This window comes from Temnothorax longispinosus, chromosome 7 (assembly GCF_030848805.1).
Source record: "Temnothorax longispinosus isolate EJ_2023e chromosome 7, Tlon_JGU_v1, whole genome shotgun sequence".
NCBI classification, from domain to species: domain Eukaryota; kingdom Metazoa; phylum Arthropoda; class Insecta; order Hymenoptera; family Formicidae; genus Temnothorax; species Temnothorax longispinosus.
The window spans coordinates 15,253,260-15,276,452 of record NC_092364.1 but is presented as its reverse complement, the minus strand read 5'-3'; the positions used below and the strand labels follow the sequence as shown (position 1 = coordinate 15,276,452).

At 42.5% G+C, this 23,193-nt stretch overlaps 2 protein-coding genes across 22 annotated transcripts in view; one reads left to right on the top strand and one right to left on the bottom strand.

Annotated features, from left to right (window-relative positions):
* Positions 1-23,193, top strand: part of LOC139816504 (uncharacterized) — a 178,789-nt gene that overhangs the window by 2,322 nt on the left and 153,274 nt on the right. The gene's annotated exons all lie outside the window — the stretch shown is intronic.
* Rdl (Resistant to dieldrin) overlaps positions 1,618-23,193 on the bottom strand; it is a 77,670-nt gene continuing 56,094 nt past the window's right edge. For 3 of the 21 annotated variants that reach the window (XM_071784036.1, XM_071784041.1, XM_071784042.1), the window contains exons 6-11: positions 17,825-17,962; positions 16,484-16,621; positions 14,881-15,165; positions 14,044-14,192; positions 12,102-12,279; positions 1,618-11,539 (exon numbers count right to left, since the gene is read on the bottom strand). In XM_071784036.1, the coding sequence (XP_071640137.1) occupies positions 11,394-11,539; positions 12,102-12,279; positions 14,044-14,192; positions 14,881-15,165; positions 16,484-16,621; positions 17,825-17,962 (1,034 nt within the window). In that variant the 3' untranslated portion in view covers positions 1,618-11,393. The remainder of the gene's footprint in view (positions 11,540-12,101; positions 12,280-14,043; positions 14,193-14,880; positions 15,166-16,483; positions 16,622-17,824; positions 17,963-23,193) is intronic. The other 18 variants (XM_071784037.1, XM_071784043.1, XM_071784044.1 and 15 more) reach the window with 11 other exon arrangements.

Below are 23,193 nucleotides of genomic sequence, written 5' to 3'. Positions count from 1 at the left end.
CGGTTTAACATGCATTTTATCTTTTTCTAGTTCTAAGAATTGGAGAAAGATAAAGAGTAAGTTAAACCGAGATTAAAGTTAATCTATATTGATAAAAATAGACATAAAGCGCATTTGGTGGACGCAGAAGGAATCGTATTCGGCGCTTTCGTTCGTACACTTTCGAGATTAGCGATCGATTTGAAAACCATCCCTTTAGGCGAATCGCAGCAAACGCCAAATAATACGCAATTTACATGCAAATTAGAATTTTCTATTCAACAATGTAAATGCAGTGTAACACATGTGTTGCATTGCATTTACATTGTGTTGAGTGGGAAATTCTAATCTTGCATGTAAGTTGAGTGTTACTTGGTGTTTGTTGAGATCGTTGATGCATTCGTGGAAAGCGCGGCGTTTCTCTTTAAACGGTAAAACGTACGTTCGGAAATTCGCAGGCTCGCTCTCGCTGTCGTGAGGATCACGATACATTTCGCCTGACTCGCTCCTGCCGCGACACGTAGAAATCAACGTCACTTTTAAGTTCTCTCGTTAGAAACTAAAATATCCTCTTCTCCGTTAGATTACGAACAACTGGAGGCGCGCGCGATTGCCGGCGCGTATGCGCCGCCTTACTTATTTGTACGTAGAATTAAGTCTGCGTTATAGTGATGCGCATCTAGACTTTCGTTCTCTTACGCGAACGTTATTTAGAATATTATTTCAATGAGCAAGTAACTAGGAGAGCTCTCGTTTCTCTTCATCTCCGCCGCTTCCCTCTTTTTGCGTGTCCTCGTTTTCACCGGCTGCTCCATAAGCCGTCAATTGCATTGTGTTCTTTCGGCAGTCAGGGTGAACGGTCCAGTCACTTCGCACGTAACGCGAGAAACTTCCAAACGCAATCGTGACACAGCGCGACAATTAGGGTAGGCATTCTTTCACTCGTACTTCTCCTTCCCCTTTGCTCCGACGCTCTCTCGCTCGCCCTCGTCCCCCGAGATTTATTTACAACGAATTCTACACGTTTAGGATCGCGCTTCGTCGACGATGGAACCGTTCGTGATGGAAGAATCCTCGGCCGAAAAGAGAAATCGTTATCGTTCGTGCGTCCTAAAATCCACGACTTAGGGCCACTTCGATCAAACTCCGATTAATTTAATCGTTGATTAGTCCATTGGAAATGACCAATCGCATTTGCTCATTAAGCAGATTGACAAATGCGATTGGTCATTTCCAATGGACTAATCAACGATTAAGTTAATCGGAGTTTGGTCGAAGTGGCCCTTAGTGAACGTCGTTCTGCGTATCCATCTCATTCTCGACCAGCGACATTCTCGACAGTAAAGACAGTTTTTGACAAAGGGATAAAAATCGTTCTTTACCTTGTATTCTATTTTTAGAATTTTGTCGTGCAGAGATTCGTGGATAAGTATATCAGATTTATATCAGAGACATATTCTTAATGTTTTTACTGTTGAGAATTGCCGCCGAGAGTTCGCAAGTAGTCCTCCCCCACGATAGAGTTGCAGCCAAACGGTAACTGAGCAGCACACATTCCGACGACACCGGTCTGTTATGAGTCCCGAGTCCCCGAAGGTTGAGTCGTTCGATCGTAGAGAAAAGGTAAGTTTTCGTACGTCATCATCGACCATGCATTTTATTCGGATATTACAAAAAATGGCCTTAATAGCGCGCGGCTAATCGTAAATGAGGGCGCTTTGCCGGGATCTGACCTACTTCCCATCTCTATTAGCAGATGTTCTTCCGCTTTCCACATTTTTACGCGTCGGTAATGTTTTTCTTACGTCAGATTTCGCTCAGGCTGATGCACACTCGAAAGTTTTACTCTTTTCAAAGCGACTTTCTTTCTCCTTCTTGCTCCAAGATGGACGTTTTTATTGGAACACGGTATCACTCTTTCATCTTGCTGCCTCGCTTTTCTTTCGAAGAGAGAAAAAAAGCGACGGTGAAGATTCTCTCGTGATAGTGCGATTCTTTCGTTCGTTAACGCGAGGAAGTTCGTTAAAAATTACGTGTTACTCTCTAAATGACCGATTTTTATCTATTATTCTATCGTAATTAACGTCTCTCTTAAATTTGTAACAATTTCAAAATGCAATTCTTTTCTTGTCGATCTTTACTCGCGTCGATAAGTATTAATTATCAATTATTTCTGTTGCTAGAAAACATTTGTAGTATTTTACTTTAGATACGATAAACGCTAGAGGTCCACGTTCGGTGCGAATCAGTCGAATTTTCACTACGTACATTTTTTAAATGTGCCGTTAGAAGTAGAGGAACCGTCGGTACAGTGATTGTTTAGTCAGAGAGCTGAAAGGAAGAGCGCTCGATGAGATCGGTCATCGCTCTTAGAACGATTCTCGATGGTAAAACTGTCAGGTGTATATCATAGCCTTGGTTCGCTCGCGAGACTGTATTCGTGCGTATTTCGGGGATGGAAAAAGTGTCAGCGTGGCTTCGGGCAGATCTGGCGGGGCCCCCGCGCGAATCGGATAATATCTACAAAATCTCGATAAGTTTGTTTTGTCATCTTCGTCATCGTTCCTCCCCCGCAATCTTCCTCCTCCTCTTCTTTTTGTCTCGCTGCCTCGAGGAACAGGAACTTCCCCGCAATGGGAATTACAGACCACGGAGATTCTCACGCACGTACTTTCCGTAGTACGTGTAGTAGACACGCGGACATTCTTACACGAACGGATACACTCCCGATTACGACAGACACTCGTATTTCCGGACCTATTAGTCTACGCCTAGCTATTATGCGTATACTCGCACTATTGCGCGCCGTACAAACGTTACACGTCTCTTCCCCCACCGTTACATCGATTTTTTACGTCAGACTTTTCGCTTTTCTCTTTCTCTGTTTTTTTCTCTCTCTCTCACTCTTTCATTCTCTTTCACTCTCGCGCTCTCACTCTTTATTTTTTACCTCGCACAATCGGCGTCGCAGCCGAGTAGAAAGTTGCAGGTAGTGTAGGTATACTCGGTACGTGTACCTGTCTACCAAGTGCCGTATATATATAAGTATGTATATATCGTTAATTATATATAATCGCTTCTCGAGATGTTAATCGCCCGATCTAGAGGGTATTTTTAGATGTTCGGTACGTGTTGCGTGTATGTTTGTGTATGTGCCTGTTGTGTATGCGTGCAACGGCTGCGTGTCCGTGTTTGTGTATGCGTGTCTCGGGTACATGTGTATCTACATTTGTCTTTCTTACAGTTTACGTTTTCGTAGAATACGTTTCTACAGTATAATGCAGTTAGCGTGTGTCTTTAAATACATTTTAGAATTTGGTACTCTCGTCGAGACGACTCGTCTTCGCGCCAACACTTTCGTCTTCGTTCTTTCATTCAGAGTTTCGTTCGCGTTCGCCGATCCTCGCTTTTTTCCCGCTTTTCGCGAAGCAACGCAGACGACTCTCCTCTCTCTCTCTCTCTTTCTCTCTCTCTCTCTCGCCCATAAGGGGACGCCGCACTTTTCGTCGTATTTGCATTTCTCACCGATCTCGAGAGTGATCGAGATAGTTCACGAAGCGATTCTTGATCGCGATGCATGACAAGTGCGCGAGTCCCCCGCCGGAGAAGGGAAACGACCTCAATTTTGCGATAACTGAAGATTGCATCCCTGAAATCCGTGGAGCTCTCGATTCGATGCCGCTCGAAATTCTCAACTATCTCGAGTGAACGGCGGTTGCGAGAAATATCGGAAGCAGTTGGTACGAAACTGCGGAATCTCCGGCGACAAGCGAGAGGCGTTTTAGGACTGGTTAAGTACAAACGATCGCTATGCCATAGTTCACGTACACGTCTCTCGCTTGCGGCACGAGTAAATCACGATCACATATCTTCCGTTTCGACAATTCCACAAGCCTCTCTTTCCCCAATTTCTTCCAAATGCTTCCCGATCAACTTCGTTTCTTTCGTGTCTTTTCGTAGCGCTATCGCTCTGTAACCACGTTTGATAAATATGGTAGAATGTCTCGCTTCAATCGCTCGCTCACTTATTCCGTAAAGACTTAAACTACTTCTGATATTTATACAGCCATTCGCGATGCTGACATAAATATTGCGCTAATATTAAAATAACTACATCACCGTAACAATCTTTTAATTATCTATGATCATATAACGCAACAAAGTTCATTATAGGGTATATTTATATTCATAGAATACTTGTCAAGTAAAGTTTAATAATGTTAAATAATGAGCAATCTTAATTCTTCGCCCATGTCTTCCTCGCTTAAATTAAAAATAACTTTTTAACTTGTGGAATTTAGAATTTGTAATTGGAATTATAAAATCAAAGTCCACGGAATGTGCGCGTGCGATCGGTTGAGCGGTGACACGGTTTGCTTATCTACCAATGATAAATCAATTGTTCGATCCATCAATTTAACATGTACGAATCTTTCGCGAAGTATTTCAAATTGACCAATCGACACGATTAGAGATACATCGGCGTTCAACGTTTCTCGTTGTCACCCGAAATGGTTGCACCGCTGGCTCCGGTTTCCTGTCGTTTTTTTTGTTGCATCGCCACGATTGACTAAAACGTATATTGCAATATGAAGTTGGCAGTTTTCGTTACAACGCGGCTTGAACTGTCGTGGTCTTGTCAGAGTACATACACCGTTGGCGATTCTGCCGTGTTGCGTGCCGCCCAGAAGAGTTTCTCGCTCGCGGCAAAGATGACCGAACGACGTGAGCGTTCGTTTTGTCGATAATTTCTCGTAACTATGATCGTTTCATGAAGTGAGATAATGCTAGCTGATTGTGAGATAAAATGAGGTAAATTATTCCGATTGGCGATAGATTCTTCACGTTTCTATACGCGTTGATATATGTATAGATATAATACTAAAGTCTTATCGATGTGTGAATGTATCTATAAAATTCAAATAAATTATTCATGATCTCTGTACCTGTACACATCTGCTGATGATTTGACAACCATGTTTTGAGCAATTTTTACGTTTACGTCCGCGGACGAACAATTATGATCGCAAATGCATAATATGTGGATGGATTGATAAAGAGCTCGACCACGTGGTATTTTCTCACGTCGTCGTTCTTATCTACGCATAATGATAAATGTAAAAGAGTTCATACGAGCGTATGTAGATCGACTCTTCTGGTCGTCTTCGTCGGCGATCACGGAGGATACTCCGAATCTTTCATTACGCAGTAGATAGTCAGCAAGTAATCAAATTGTCGATTTTTATGACCTACATTCGCTGCGAATGAACGTACGGACGAACGAACGAACGAACAAACGAACGAACGAACGAACGAACGAACGAACGAATGAACGTACGCACTAACTTCTCGGCCCCCGACGTTCTTCCAGTCTACTTTGGTTTTCTCTTTTTCCTATACTTTTAAAAGTGATTTACCTAAATACGTGCGAACAGTCACATTTTCGTGTGCACTACATTTGCGTATATATATATAATATGTATATATATATTACTTCGCAATAGGTACTCTCTTTGTTTAACGAATACAATGCTCTGTATAAAACTCGTATTTACAAAATGTGATCGATTTATATATAATATTAATATTTCTGTGTATTTTTCTCTGTATCTCTCTCTTGTCATATCCCGAGTTATATCCCGAGATACCTGCGCGCCGGTGCTCTTTGTTTTTATATAACGATTTCATCTATTTGGTAATGTTATACGCGATATAAGTGCCCGCCGATAACGCAAGTAGTCATCCTGCCAGAGGATAAAGAACATTGTAAATCTTTAAACGGTCATTTATAATGTTAACGGTAATAAATATAATAATAAAGGTAATAAAAATTTTTCAGTGACTAATAATAATAATGGTCGATTGTGACGTCTGCGGGGAATTGGCGCGTCCCATATATAACGTGCGTATGTCGATTTGTGCTTACACTGCACGCGTTTCTTTTTTATAATTCGGCACAAGAAATCGCATTGAGCGATTGAATTATCGTAGATGAATGCGCTTAATTATCGAGTTTTCTGCTACTAAATCTTCAACGTTGGATCAGCGAAGTTACCTAACTTCGAATACTTACTGAGATCAAGCAAACGTATATATGTTACAAACTTATTTGAGCGTTACGAATATCTTATGTAAATAACATATCAATAACAAAATTTTCTTGATAGCGTCATAATGAATAAACGTGATAAATGAATAAAGAATGCATCTAAAAGATTGCAGCAAATGCGCGTCATGTATTCTCAAGAAATTAATGCGTAATCGATCATTCTGAATTATAACAGCATCGTTCATCATCGATCATCATTACATTAACAATTGAATTAGTTTAGTAGCGCGCATTCGAAAGGAATATCGTTCATTCGCGATTTCGAAGCTTGCACGCTCTGTATCGCGAGATGCACCCGACGCGTTTTATTACGTAAATTATTTCGTTATCCGTAAAGTTAATTAATTATTACATTATTTAATTATTTGCTTTACTTTACACCTAACTGTATGTCTATCTAAGGAAGAGTTTCTCCACCGTCTTTGATCGTGGACACGCCAATTCCCGCCGTTTGTCCGCCCAGCTTAAAGATTCAGCGTAAACAATAGGCACGCGTATATGTCACCATACGCGCGAATAAATGCATATAGCTACCATAGAATATATCACAACAATAAAACGAGTTAGATCCTCTCTCTCTCTCTCTCTCTCTCTCTCTTCCCTCTCGCTCTCCCGTTATTATAGAGACTCCGAGTAGATAACGGATGTACAGTTATATAAATTGCACATAACGCTTCCGGTTGGGGCGGACGTGGAGAAATGTATCAATACTTATATATTATGTACGAGCGCAGCCGAAGAAAGAAACGAACGAGGGCTGGACACGCGATTTGCGCCTTTTCGCGCACGACAAACTCGCACGCCGCCATTATTCGAATTATCGCGTGATTACCGCGATTGAGAACCGGATGCCCGAGTGTTCGGCGCGGAAAACGCGAAAGCGAAATAAGTTGCTGTATTAACGCGCGAACGGAATGTCGCGGTTGATTGTGCCCGCGATGGGCGAATTATCACGGTTGAATCTCGCGAATACGCGAGATGGTAAGTCTGTCGGGTCTGGTGTAATCGCGCCAGTGTCTGAAAAAAATCGAGAAAGCCGGAGCGCGTGCAATCTTCTATACGGAAGAGTTAAAAGTACGTACAGCGATTAACCGAACCGGTATAATTTCGTTGATTCGAAATTTCGACATCGTGAACACTGAAAAATCACCGCTGTTGTTTATTTGCGACAACGTATTAGGAATCGAAATTATACCGGTCACAAATTGTAATCCTAAAGTACGATCCACGCTATGGGAATGTAAAATTGACATAGATACTTGAGAATTTTTAGTCACTCCTTATATTTATGGTCCTAGAGTTATTTATGTCTTATAAGTTAGCGGAACAAAGTGAGCAGAACCAATTCTAACTAATATTTTTATTTGTTGCTCATTTGTTGCTAAAAAAAAAAATTTGTTGCTCTGTAAGCTTTCTTAAAAAATGATGTTCCGCTAAAGGAAGATATGTTAGCGGGACAATATACATACCTATATATATAGCAACGAAATTGCACATAACAATAACGTAAGAATTTGTTGCTAATTTGTTGTTCACAAAATATGTCCCGATTATGTGCAATTTTATTGCTATATGTATATTGTCCCGCTAACTTAATCTTCCTTTCGCCGAACATCATTTTTTGAGAAAACTTAGAACAAATTTTTTTCTTTGGCAACTTTTTAGCAACAAATGAGCAACAAATAAAAATATTATTTAGAATTGGTTCCGGACTCACTTAGGTCTACTAACTTATAAGACATGAATTATTCGTTCCCGATTTGTCGATATCGATTTTAAATGTCATTAACATACCTAAGAGATTTATCAATCGCTATAGATGTTTTTTGAATATCTTATAAATCGTTTTGATGACGTTTATCATATTATTTAGGGAATTATATTTAATGGAGTATTAAAAAAAATCTATCGATATAAACTAGTGCTTTCAACTTTATACGGCTTCGACGATTTAGTGACTTGAAGTGCTTTTATATTTTTCTCTTTCGATTTTTACGTAAAATTTAAGTATTTTTTTCTCGGCGAAAGAATTACCAATTAAATTTAGGTATATAGTGTATCTTAACAGACCGAATGTATCACGTAATCGGTTATACTGAGAATTCCTAATTCTCTTTTCTTCTCTCTTTTCGAGTCGATAAGTTTGACCAATGTCATCTAATAAAAATCGTACGGTTCAGCGTTTTCGCATTGGTAAAACGTGACGCTCGAATATGACCATCCCTCTTTCGTTTCTCTCGAATATCTGAGATGGATAGCGGACCAAGGCAGAATCCTGAACTACGGATTACTTATATATTTCCATAATGAATTCTCGCGGAGCGCGCTAAGGCAAGGGATCTCCTTATTAAATGCACGACTGACAGTGGCGTCTGGTAAACGGACTATTTGGCGATTGCGAAGTAGAATGGAGGACGAGAATGGGGAGAGGAAGAGTAAGAGCGACGGCAGAAGGGATGAGAAAGAGTCAGAGGGTGGGTTGGGCGTGTCAGCTGGTCGATATCCTGAATGGCAAGCTTCCACGGCCCAGCTTGCAGTCAGCCGCTACGTCCGAGGGGCAAGAGAGAAGGCCAGTAAAAAGAGAGCGCTTGCATGTATATATGTATATAAAATGTTCCAGAGAAGATTTCCACACTTCTCCTAAATCATAAACAGCAGAAGTCTAACTAAAAAAGAATGTCGCCCAATTGTTCTTATATTGCAAGCGCTTGAAGATTGGAGTTTTGAAGAGTTAAATTTTTAAGAAAATTATAAATAATAAAACTTTATTCTTCTGTGAATTTTAAATTGAGTTTAATATATATAAAGTTTTAAGCTGAAATTTAATTATTAAAATGTACGATCGGAAAAATTACAATAGCAAAAGATGGCATCTAATCCAATCGTTGCTGAGGAGGAATTGGCTACATTTAAAAGAAAGTGCTTGGTTACACTTGGTAGCTTATATACGAAAGGCGCAAAGAAGAAAGATTCCGAGTGTATAGGTTTTGGAAACTTTTTGTGTAAGTGATCGATGGTCTGTAATGGCGAACAGGATTTTAGAAAGTACGAGCAGCGGAGTGCGCAGCATCCGCGAGAAGAAAGTAGAACGCCATGCAATTAACGTTAATTAAATTGACAAAACATGGGCAACGAAATACGTTGAAAAAAGAAGACCGTTGTAAGCTCGTGAAGCAACCCACGCAAATAAGAGCGATTATATTTCACTGTCTTTCTCATCTCTTGCATAAATACTATAAAGGATGTCGATGGGATTAGCTACGAATTAAATCGATAAAATCCAGCGCGGCTGCGTCGGCTTGCTATTGTCACATAGACAATATAGATAAAGTGTTATTTAAGGATAATAATCGCGGTTGTACAGATTTATTTTCATCAGGTTTCTTTCTCCGCCATTGTTTTTCAATATACGATGAAATAAGATATGTCCATATTCGTGACACGAGTATTTTATATATGTCAATTATATATCAATTTTTTTTCTTTAGCGAGAGCTTTTCTTCAAGCGAAAGTAAGTACGAGTACCGAGCTGCATTTCGCCTTGGTCCGCTGTCCCTCTCGATTTTCTCGACTTGATTGGAGTGTTTTTACGTCCGATCTATAATCATTTATACGTCCCGGGAGTTTCCCTACGTAAACAGTCGCGACTACGTAGTACGAGCTAAGAGTACTCCCGATTGAGCCATGTGCACACGCACGTACACGCGTACAGAGACGCCCTGGGACGAGTGACGATATAAGTTCACCGATTTCGGTAGCGGCGACGCGAGTCATACACATACAGAAACATACAAAAGTCGCGTCGTGAAAAATCGTAAAAAAGTCCTACGAAATGAAAGGAGAGATCTGGCTCGTACTTGGCCGTAATCCAAATAAATGCGGATGCTGAAGTGAGGCCGCTACCATGAAACCCGAGCCGCTTTCGTCGTGGGCGTCCTGCGTCGCGTTATCCCCTTCCGCTTTTCCCCGCCGTTATATCTTTGTAGATCTCGCGTAGAACGCTCTCCATCGATCGTCTGTACGCGTTCTGCGTACGCATGTGTGCACGCACGTGTGTCTAATATGCGTGTACGCGCGTACCTAACGTGGCCGCGTACGCGCGCGCGTATGTATGTTAATATACATATACTTACTGTACTTACTTAGATAATAAGTCGCACCAGTCTCCGATAGCACATTGTTTTTTTTTCTTCGTTCGGAATATGAACTTTCCCGCCGTTTTTTTCGTTCCACGTGCGCACTATCACTCATACATTTTATACTCGCGTTCATTCTCTCTCTCTCTCTCTCGTTCATTCGCATTCACGCGCGCACATATGCCACCATGCGATTTCCGCTACGTTTTCTCTGCGCGCGAACGCTGCTGACGGCGTCAGAGCGACGATTCATCCTCGACCTCGACGAACGTCGATAATCCTATATTTTTCCGTTCTCAAGCTGCTCTCGATTGAATCGTCGCTTTAAACCGACGAGTCTCGGTGTTGTTCTTAGCGTTAGTTAATGTTACTATGTAATGGTGGCTAAATTGACAAGTGTTTATATCGAAGGTATTTTCTCCGTTTAAGAACTAGAGATACCTAGACTGGCAATGTTTTATGGTATGTATGCTCGTGGATTCGCCTTCGCGATTGAGCTCCTGCTTGCCGTTCCGCTTGCATCGCGACATATACATTTCTATCGCGCGACGTACCTATATATATATATTTATTTATTTATGTATATATATTGAGTCTTTAACGAAGACGCTTCGTGGACAGCGATGATAGCCGAGGCTTACGCGTGCCCGATCGCTGATTGACGAACAGGAGCCTGTTGCCCGGTTGAAATTGCGGTAGTCACAGATGCCGCGCAAGTAGTGAGAGCGCGCGTTTGATAAGCCACGCCAAAGCGATGCGGCGTCTGAGTTCGTTCGACCGTTTCTTCTTGCCGGTGATCGCGAAGTAGTCCTACTCCGCGTTTAGGCGACCGCACGGCTTGCCCATATTCGTCCGCTACTACTTCCAGTTGAGAAGTGGTTACCGTGCTCTCGAGACGGACCTAAGCGTATGTTTTGAGAGCACCTTTCTGGTCCGCGAGCTGGTACGGCTGGTCTCGGATGTCGTTCGCTTTTTACTACCCGCTTTTTACTACTCCTGTCCTGAAGTAGTCACCGAGCGCGCCACGATTTTTCCTCCTTGAACCGCTTTTCGCTCTTCCTCTTTCGCGAATCGGTCCTCGTCTCGTTCCTACGCGTAAGAATGCTCGCTTCTGTGCGCTCTTTTGCCCTTTTTTTTCTTCTCGATTCGGAGCACCGCGACGTCGTCGTCTACTTCGCCTCCTCGAGCAGCACGAGGTCGTCCGCGACCACGTCGCTGATGTGGAGGTAAATAATCCAGTACATCAGATTGAAGCAAACGAAACATACCGGGAATACGATGCGGGAATATTTGTCGATGTCCGACGGCGTTATGCCTAAAGAAACGTTAAAGTGACTTAGAATGGTTGCGGCGCTAGATCGTGAGGGAAGAGAGTTGCATATTTCAGTGAGCTTCCGAGTTCGCGCGGTGCCGTTGTACCTTAAAAGGGTACAAAAAAGCGTCTAATAGTGCATCGTAATGCTTGAAAAATAAATTGTACAAATGTTTCTTAAAATGCGCATAAAAGCTTTTTATGAGATGATCAGTGACAAGCGTTTTCGGACGGTGTTTCAAGCGTAGAGAAATTGTATATATATAATACAACGCCGCGCAGGCGCGTGGTATCATCGGCCATGAATATTGCATAGTCTTGGCGAAGTTCAAAGTACTCGATATCCATATTGCCACAATTGACGGCCTTGTCAGGCCCTTCATCCAAGCGATGACACCACGCCGGTGGCCTTCCGAGCTCGCTGACGGTTAAACCGTACAGTAACGTTTATTTTGCCACCGTTCAGAAGCTCGTTGAAATAGACAGCCTGCCAAGCTAAGAACCGATTATTTGATAGCTTGCCAGGCGGGGGGGGGGGTTGAAAAAGTGTTATAAAAGTGCGTACATGGTCTACTCATACCGTAGAGCTTGGTGATGTCCTTGCTAGGATGAATAATATGTTGCGGCGCGCCCGCCGATTCTTCATCGGCGCGACCATTTATGGTGTTCTCGAGCGTCCCACCTTTGCTGTGTGCCTTTGGGTCGTGCACCTTGAACCGCACCTCCTGGACAACATGGGACCACTTACAAGAGACACGGCAGTTCGCCGTGGGGTGTCCCTCACCCGAGGTTTACCCCGTAAAACTTTGTCGGTTTGGCATGCGATACCGAGGACTGGGCAGTGTATATTTTATTCGTTCAACGCGGTGACGTCCAATTTTACGTTAGTCATCGGAGCGATTGGTATTCGAGAGACTCACCTGCTTTTATGTCGCTGTTGCGACTCGCGTCTCTGTTATATAGTTTATTCCGTTATATATATTTTAGGAACGTTTAAGTGTGAAATAGGAAAAGTCTCTCGTAAAAGAACCGCGGTTCGTAGAAACGCGCGGTGCGATTGCTCGTGCTTAAGCAAAACGGATTGGTGAAGATTTAATTGAAAGCTGGTGTATGTGATGCTAATTGATATACTGTCGGGATGAGATGCGGGAAAATTATTATTATTTGTTGCTGGTACATAATCATTAGTCGTTATAAGAGACTATTTGTTTGATGTAAAATGAGATTATGCATACTGGAATATAATTTCTACTTTTTTTTAAGTCAATATTAATGTAAAAAACATTATATGATTACGGATTTTTACAGGAAACTGTAAGATTGTAGAATATTTTTGATGGTTTTATTATTTTTAATATTAATTAGATTTTATTATGCATTTGAAAGTATAATACTAAGAAAATCACCAAAGACATTAGATTCGATTTTAATAACACTTTTCATATTTCGAAACAAAGCAACTATAAAACTCTTGAAAGAAACAAAATGTAATTAAAAGCGTATCAAGTATGTAATTAAAAGAATCGTGTAACGTCATTAGGCATTTACCGCCGGATAACATGAATAATTAACTTTGTAATAATAATTAATTAAAACGTCTCATCTTCTTATCCGACACTTTATAACCGTCCTTCGTCCGTCCGTCCCGTTCATCTTTGTCGCTCGTTTACTCACTTCTTTCTGCTCTACCACATTGTCCTCTTTCTTTTCCGGTCTTTTAATATTTTCTGTTTTCCCGGAGAGGAAGGGAGGAAGGGAGTCTACAATACCCAAGATTAAAAGAAAATTTATAGTGCGTCGTGTCCGTGTTGGCACGAAGCACGTTGTCCGGCGCGTCGCACGACCGAATGGGAAATTCATTTCGCAGAACCTTTTAGCTTTTGACCTTTCGAGCCTGCCGTTTTTAGTTCTCTTTTTTAAGGGAGGGAAGGATAGAGTGCATATTTACATTGCGCGATGGTACGTGCTGAGCTGGATCGAGGATAATGCTCGGCTTCGTCCTGTTGAGCCTGCCCTTGTGACGAGAGAGAAGAGCTTGATTAGCTCTAATATTCGTTTATACCGCTGTCTATTAAAAGATTCGTTTATTGCAGTCTATTAAAGAATTTTTAATGGCGATTACCACGTTATTTAGTATTATATTATTGTTTATAACTTTGTTATTTAGAATTCACATTTCGAGACTTCCTTCATCGTTGACAGTAGGCAAGACAGATGATATTTGTTGTATGTGTATGCTTATATATAATATCACACGGCTCTCGGGAGCCATAAAGTTATGAAAAACAAGTGCTACGATTATGCATAAATCTGTAATAGTGCCACGATCGGGACATCTGGATATCTTGACAGATCCGATCGTCTACTCGCTGAAAGAAAGCGTGTAAAAAATCGCCCAGGGGAGCGCTAGTACTGGATCTCCTGGTCGTACGCGGTGATACAAAACGACATTCTGCATGGAAGAAAGAAATTCGGGAACGACGACAATCTTGGCCGTCGCTACTCACAGTTTGCTTAGGCGCATGATCGCCATGATCGCCGGGTACGCGCGGCGGTCCTGGATTTTCGCTCGCGGCCTTCATGCTCTCGGCTATCTTTTGGAACCGATTCTTCCGCATCTGAATCCTCTTCGCCATGTAGCCCACCGTGGCGTACTCTGCGAAGAATAAGAATCCACGGGAAATGAAAACACGTAACCATTCAATGCCATGACACGTCTGCCACTGTAAGATCTGGGCGGGTAGCCCGGTTTCACGGAGCCCACACTTCCATCCGTCGAGAATCTCACTCATGCTTGCGCTCCCGGTACTTGTGTAGAGCTCACGTGCAGATGGAAGAAAGCCATTTCCCTGGAAACCCCGGCTATGAACACCGCGACGGCGAAGTACCTTGATGTCGTATATGTAATGACTAATGAGATACTCGCAATCGCGGTCGTGAAAACGTAACAATGTGTGTGTCGTACCGTGTATGCTAATCGATTGAACGCGGGGCTCTCTTAACCCACATTGACCTTTCCTTGTCTCGCGGTTGCTTCGCGGTGAACATGATTTCGCGAGACGCCGTTTCATTCGCCATTCAACGTAGGTTCGGACTGACAAACATTTACGTCGTCGTCGACGACAACGACGACGACGACGACGACGGCGAAGTAACTATTTCGAGGAAAATGGGTCCCTTGCATTTGTCACGTGAGCCCTGCACAAGTATCCGTCTACGATACTCTACGAGCTCGCTACTGGAACGGCACGGCTCCGAGCTATACGGAGTATATGAGAGGACGCAGGATGGAAAGCTTAATGGCAGCGACGTAAAGGCACGGAAGAGTACACGATCGCACTCACCGAGCAACGAGGCAAAGACCATGACGAAGCAGGTGCCCAGATAGACGTCGATGGACTTGACGTAGGAGATCTTTGGTAGCGCCGCGTTCGTCGAGGACATTAGGGTCGTCATAGTGAGCACAGTGGTTACTCCGAGGGCCACCCGAGCGGGGGTCGCGTTTCGGTTTAGCCAAAAGCTCACCCACGATATTATGACAATCAGCCCTGAGGGTATGTAGATCTGGATCAGGTAGTAGCCCATCGACCGTACGAACTGGATCTCGCAGGCCAGCCGCGAGTAATTCCCTACGATTAAAAGATCGAAGGTCAGGACAGGGAGACGGAGAGGCGCTATTTAATGTCTCTTTATCTCCCGTGCTCACTGTCCTTCCTCCTCACTGTTCGTTTATCTCTCTCTCTTTCTCGCTTTCTCTTCCCTTGCATCTCTCTTTCTCTCTTTCTCTTTTTCTCTCTTTCTTCCTCTTTCTCTTTCTCCGTGTCTCTTGCTCTCCGTCTCTTCCACTCGTTCGTTGTGCTCTTCTCCCTTCGAGCTCCCGTTTATTCTTCTTGCTTGATCTCCCGTTCCGTCACTGGCCTTTGCCAGGAAAAGCGATTTCATTGTTCGCGAGTAGCTCTCTCTATTCCTTGCACCGCGCTGGTCGGAAATACGGCGCGCCAGAGCTGGCTGGATGTTAAGTGAAATTCGCATCGTTGATGCGCGACTCCTCGTGCTCATATTGTGTACGTCTGTCAGTGTAGATATGCATGCATGCACGTTACAATGAAGTATACCGGCGGCGTGTATTGTGCGCCGATCGAGAGATTCGAGAGATGTGGTTGCATAGGAGAAAAATGAGGAATCGATTAGAATGGAAAATCGAGTTATCCCTGTTGCAATTTGCAACCCCATGGGTTTCTTCCGTTTTAACGAGAGGGAATTGGCGACAATTTATTTCTTGCGCGCCATTATTGCTCGAAAAGATACATCGAGGCGAAAGATATTAATTTTATCATTAGGATGATCGTATACATCATTTAATCGTCACCTGCGATATAATCAGAGAATAGTATTCGAGCATATCGAAAAATGAAAGGCTTAATGTGGGACTCATGAGGAAAATAGCAAATGCTATAATCGTCTTCAGCTGGAGTGTATGCTACATCGTTGAATATCATATGGGAATTTGCTCGCGCCACGAGAAATTGGCGTAGAGCAGATGACATTGAAACACCACGATGGCAATATGAAGACAATTTTGCTCACCCAAAGTTTCATTTGAACCAAGTAGAGGAATCGATGATTTCTCAAGGAAATTCATCGCCGTCGAATGCGAGAAACGTTTCCCAGCCGGCGATCCGTTTGATGCCAGCCAGCTCCACTATGCGACGGAGCTTATATGATGCGCGAGATCGCGAGAAAGAGAGAGATCGATCGATCGATCGACGGCTTTAATGTAAGTAAGGTACACAGGATTGCGACGGTTTTTTTTTCTTACGAGCGACAATTGCACCTGCGGACATCGGATAGCGCTCACGTGTCTCTCCACCTTACCCATGCCGTTAAAAGCGAGGGTTGAACAATTATTTGTTGGTGGTGGGGGGTGGGGTTGTGTTTATACGTTACCGGTGGTAAGACTAATCTCCATGGCACGTTGACGATGACCGAGGACCTTGAACTGAGGCAGGGAGACCTCGTTGCTGACCCCGACGCTGTTTGGGCCCTCGTTCCACTTGTACCGGATGTCCCTCATCGTGTATCCGACTGAAAAAATAGAGAGACCCCCCGCGGTTGGTACGTACCTTCGCGGAAGCCCTCAAACGCATTTCAGCTCCGAGGGGGCCTCCACTTACCTCGCACCCCCATCAAACCTTACGAGTCCGCTCTCTTTCACTTTTTCCCCTTTCTCTCTGTTCACAATTTTTGTTCCTTTCTTTCTTTCTGTCTATCTGTCTCTCTCAGTTTATCTTACTCTCTGTCCTTCTCTATGAGGGATACCCTTGCGAAGAGAGGCTATCGAGAGCCCAAAATTAAACTGACTTTAAAGGAGCATGTGGGCGGAATATCTGGCATGTAATGAGAGATCGTAATGGACGATCTTCTCGATTGTTGGGCACGATCGAGAAGCGGAAGGCGCGTATTATCCGTATTTACGAGTCCGTTGTGTCGATTATTGTTTTGATGTTGTGGATAGTGGATGTTAGGTCAAAGGTGGACGTAATACTATTCCTGAAACCCATTAGCAACTTGTATGCTCGTATAGCGTACGTATCTGTTATAGAGACGTGGAAACCCATTATTTGCGTATTGAGCGGGAATCTAAACTTGAAACTCTCAAGATCAAAATGTTTATATTAATATTGTAAATCAGTATTAATATCTATACATTGACATGTAATGACAGTGAGGGTAAAAAATAGTACAACGTCCATCTTGTAGTGAAGAGGAAACCAAATCTGGGAACGATGGATACGCGTGACTTATCGTTTGGGTCTTCCGTAGTGTAGATAAGAACCTATGAGTCGATCAGTCGATCGGTCGAAATGAATGGCCGTAGGACTACGCTGTCCCACTGAGCAAGCTCGTTCTTACATAATTAAATGTGTTCGCGAAAAGACAACACAGTGATCGGTGCACATCGATGCGGGTAAAAACAGGATTCATATTATATATGTATATATTGCTCACACATGACTTGTCCAGTTCTCGATACATACTGTTATATACATGTATATATACGTACATATATACATGCATCGAAAACTGGACAAGTCGTGATCGCCCGTGTGAGTGTGGTCTGGTATTCGCAAATATTTCGCGGTTGAAAAAATTTTGCCATTTCACTTTTTGATGGCGTTATTTGTTTTTATTCGACATTTGTACACAGTTTATATACATACATATATTATCCACGCGAACTTCTGGACCAAGTTTAGAAGGAAGAACGAATAAGAGGGGAATATCTACCTGTAGATAGGTGTATGGTTGTCTGTCGTTGCCTGTGACCGAGCACGCGAAACTGCGGTAGTTCCACCTCGTTCGAGATGCCGACCGACTGTAGGCCGGAGTTCCATTTGTACCGAATATCGCGCATTGTGTATCCAACTGCCGGGAGAACAAGAACACAAATATCTTCGCTCTAACATACAATAATTAGACACTGAGGTAGTGTTCAGTTTGGGACGGAAGGGCGGTTTCCTCGTGGGAGTACAGTAATTAGAAGCAAAGTTGTCGCGCGAGCAACCTAAAGCGGTTTCCGGTTGTCGCATCACGATCCAATTCTGTCGCATAAATTTCTCTCTGTGCGCGGAATCGATTTAGGATGCCCTCCGTGCCGTTACATCATAAACGTCATCGAGATAGGCATTTTAGTCTTAACTGTAACATAGTCGTTCATATTTTCCGAAGTCAGAAAAAAGTGCTCTAAAATTTTCAAGACCAATATCATAGTTATAAAAATGAGAGCCGTCGTGAATTCTGAATCTCTTCTTATATTAAAGTTTAGAGATTTAGGGTATAAGTATAGGGATAATTTTATCTTATATAAGTTTCGGCTTTGAATATCTTGTTTTTTTTTTAATTTATATAAAGAAGATTGTAATTTTGTATTAATTTATGTTGATCTTCTATTCGTAAAATAATGCCTTCTGAAGCGTTTATGACGTTTTGCGGTTACTACGTCCAAGGCCACGCGGGGATGCCGATTAATGATATCGATGTCGATTAATGATATTCCTCTTTTCGCTGTGTGAAATACAGATTTACCGTGAGATAAATGCAGCACGCTGACTTGGCAACTTTGGCGAGTCTCATCTCTCTATTGTGTTCCTTCCCAACCAATGAATATCCCGCGATCGGATTTTGACGATTATCGATCATAATTCGCGCCTATTTGTTCCCTCTAATGCCTCCGCGCGGCCTTCCAGCGCGTACATACCGCACCGAGAAACATTCCTCCGTAACTGAATCTTAGGTGATTACGATCGTTACACCGCATTCCAGGCACCAAAGTGGCATTCCGTCGCGGTGGCGGCTACATTGCGCGAGCATCGGCCAAACATGGATTAAGCGGTAAGCCTCCGAATATGCCAAATTAATTGCTTTTGTTTTTGGAATCCGATTTCGAATGTCGCCGCGTTTTATCACGTTCGGTACTACGATGCGATTCCGCACGGTGGACACAGCTGCATGCGGCAAAATCACGACTCCGATAATGACGTTACGATTCGCAACAGGCGTGTTCAACACTAACGGTCCGAAGCTCTGGAAACGTCAGGTCTTGTTTGCCGCGGTCAACATAAAAAAATTTACTTGTCGCATTAATGAGAGAATAGTGATGCTGACGTTTTATAATATCTCAGATCAGATGCATTTTGTACTTGATCTTTTTAATCTTTTAATTGTATTTCTTATTGCAAGCCCTCATTATACTTGCAAACGAAACTAAAAAAGAAATTACGGAATGAGAAAATCGCGTTCGCGAGCAATAATGACCATGCTTAAAAAAAAATAAGATTTGCAAAAATATTACGTGCGCTCGTTCGTTCGTTCGGTTGTTATTCCTGCCGATGGTCGTCGCATAATTAAGTGCAGCGCAGATAAAAATTGATACTTTTACAAAGATACTTTTATAAAGTTTTAATAAAGAGGTCCTGGACATTGGGGGCAACATTAAGCATCACGAAGGGTAAAAAGGTTGGAGGAGAACGGGGAATGGGGCCGTGGCGGTGGCTGTTGAATACTGCAGGGAGGAAGACTGCGGCAACATTAGCAAAATACCGGGGACTATGGTAGTGGCAGCGAGTTTAGGTTTAAGACGAAAAGAGTGGAGAGTGTATAAGTAGATATGGAGAAGCAGAAAGAAAAAAATAGAGTTTTGTGCTCGGCATGTTACAGTGACACGTACAGGCTCGGGGAGGGAGAGGGGGGCGGGGGATTACGTAGATTTACATGTATGTGCTACATGCTTTACGCCGCGCATTTCACCTTGCTGTGCTGCATGCTCCATGCTACATGCTCCATTCTCCATGCTCCGTGTTTTGCGAGAAACGCGCGAATTTCCATACCGGCTTTACGGTCGCCTTCTGTTAAAATTCAAACGTTATCGTTGAACGATATTATCGAGGCCTTTTCGAATCAGGATTCGAATCAGTTAATCAGGCTTGGTTTGGTGTGTGTATGTACAACGAGAAGGAATTGCGTTCTTGTGGTAGTTCTTTTACTTTTACGTAATGTAATAATCTAGAGTGTAGATTCTCGAAAAGTGCGATTTATCTTGTCAAGCACAGTCAATACTGATGCAAAATTGAAAAATGTTTAAATGTTATTTTTACGTAAAAGTTAAATCTCTCCAAAAATCTCGAAAAAGACAAGTGAAACATTGTCATTACGAAAAAGAAAAAGAAAAGTAATTCGCACGAACTATATATCTTTAAATGTACCACTTACTTATTTTTTTTATCCTGCTCTGGAGTGGACCAAAAATTTAAATAACCATGCCGACACATGCCGTTGCCGAACAATATTAAATAATATCTATATGCTCTACTATACGTACAAAAGTTGCTCGAGTAAGGTCGAGGGGGGTGGGAACGTATACCGGAACAAGTCGCAGATAAAAAATCAGGTCACAAGCAAATTCATATAGGCATACCGATAACGTGACCACAGCGTGGTACGCCATGGGTAATATTAGAGTTTTTTCTTACATGCGCTGGGCTAGATGCACAATGCGTTTTAATTCGGTCGGACCATTGTCGACACGTCGTTTCTGGATTTAGCCTCCTTCGGGGCTGGCCGTCGTCGGCCCTTACTACGTCCCCGGACACGAGGCTCAGTGCTATATGTCGGAGGCCCTTCAGGTTCGGAAGGGAGGAGGGTTGGTAAGTGATAGTTTAAGTGATGGCGGTGGTGGTCAGTGGTAGTGGCGAGTGACAAAGTAGTGACAGTGTTTGAAAAACAGCGCGCTTTCGTCGCGTTGTTGATCTCGGGATCGATTTACGGCGACCGCGCGCCGAGAGCTCTCGTTTGTATATTATTTACAATCGTGCGTGTGCTTCGGTGGTTTATTCTAGTTCAGCGTGATCTCTCTCCCTGAACATATGTAGGTCCCTTTCGCAGGAAATCGCCGATCTTGTAGACAGAACAGATTCCATTCTCTATATAGATGTGTTCGTCATGTATACGCGGATTACATACGTTTATTACAGTGTTTCTGTCGAACTATGAAAAAAAGATTCTCGCTCAATTCACGCAGCTTATTGATGAGTGATAATTGAATATTGCCGAATTTTTTTTTTTTCGACGATTGTTATTATTGTGTGCACGTATGTAATCCGCGAAACATTTTCATTTGGTAGCGACAGAGTGTAGAAAGAGGATACGTCGTGTATATTTTAGTTATTCGTGGCAGATACATGCGCACGGTTATTTATTCGTATTCATTGTCGAACGACCGCGAGCAAGCGACCTTCGAGAAATCACGCGTTCAGCTAAGACCGACGTGACGACTCACGGTCAGCGGTAACTTGGTAAAGTGGAGACCCTTCGGAGGATGCTCATAAATACGTTCGCATACGGTCTTTGCGTAGGATGTGACAAAGCGTGTCTTGTAAACGTATTGGTAGTTTGGAATTGATGGGTATCGCTTCTTTTTATAGTTGAAGCTACCTCACGAGTGGAAATGCAGAATTGGAATCGTCGTTTTTTTGACATGAGAGTCGCAGTCGTTTCGTGTCGACGAGCACGGATATGCGATCCGCTATGATCTGAGATTACTGCAAATTGCACGTCTGCTCTGACCCTTTGTTACGACGGTGTACGATTTGTTACGATATCCGCGATTCGGTGAAACACGAGACTGACAATGAGATAAGATGAGAGTAATTTTATTTTGTTCATACAGTGAAAGAGAGACCGTGAGAAATTGGCAATTGCAAAAATACTCGTGAACTATCCTTGTTCAATATCGTGTGGAAATCGATACGGTGAGAGGTAATAATATCTCTTTTAATGGCTAAGTTAAGAGCGAAACGATGTTCGTGACCCGACACTTTTCTATCTGAAACTAATCAAGAAACTCTCCAGAGTTCTACAAATTCGGTGCCTTCCTGATGCCTTTTCTTTTTATAGATCAGCCGTGATACGTTTCAGGCAGAATTCACGCGCGGAAACGTTCTCGATCAAATCGAATCTCTATACGATTATAAATAGAAACCAAGAGTTTGGGTCAATCACAGAATTAAATTACATGAGAACCGTAGTATTATTAGCTTGACAGTTTTTAAGCGGAGAATATGCTAAAATTAGTGAATGTGTGTGTTTATGTGTGTGTGTGTGTGTGTGTGTGAAATGTCTTTAAAAAAGTCCTCAGAAAATAATATTATAATAAACCATCATTATCAGTCTATCTAATGATCTATCTAACGATTTACATTTACGGCATAAAGCGATATTTATCTTTCTAATGATCGAGTTTATTGACATTGGTTAACTTTAACCGTAGTTTAGTTGTCTGTTTACTTCGTCGCGGAACTTCAATTAGAAAACGACAAAGATTCAGTCGAACTCGAATAAAAGTTAATGGGAGCCTGTAAATCTTTCGAATCATCTCGAAAGTTTAGCGATTTGCGCGAGCATTCTCCGGTAATTCATGATGGGAATGTATCGCGACAACTTATAACGATCGCAATAACTCGTATTCGAGCAGTCCGACCAATTAAGGACGAAAGGGCGCCCACGAAAGTCCGAGCTTTCTACTCGACGAAACTAATCGACCAACTTGGTCGACTCCCCCTGCGGTAGGTATCTCGTATGTCGGACTTCCGGTGACCCTTCGACCCTATTCCACGACCGACTGAGTTTTAATATAGATCTTTTAGCGGGGGCGAGTTGAAGTCAAACTTTTTCCATCATCCTGAATAAATCGGCGGGTTCGAACGTTTCTGTGTGCCTGTGGAACGACGACCAAAAACGTCAAATGAGAAGCACGCAATTATTTACGTTAACTATTTTTAACATGTCAAAATGTTGTTCTTACAAATCTTGCACTGGCACCTCTGCGAATATAATGGTTTTTAAATGCAAGTGTTTATGCATACTTCTCTAATTATTCATTATGTAATCTTCATTATAATGGTGATTTGAACCTAACCGTATCGCGTTGACTTATTCAGGCAATTTGCGCGGTAAATGTGCTATCGTGTGCGCGAATTATTAATGCCAGTATCAATAAACAACGGTAATTAGTTCGCGTAATAAAATATATCGTATAAATGGCGAAACGATTTTAAAAGGGCGTTCGCGAAATTCTCTTTCGCATTTTTGCGTATTAACAC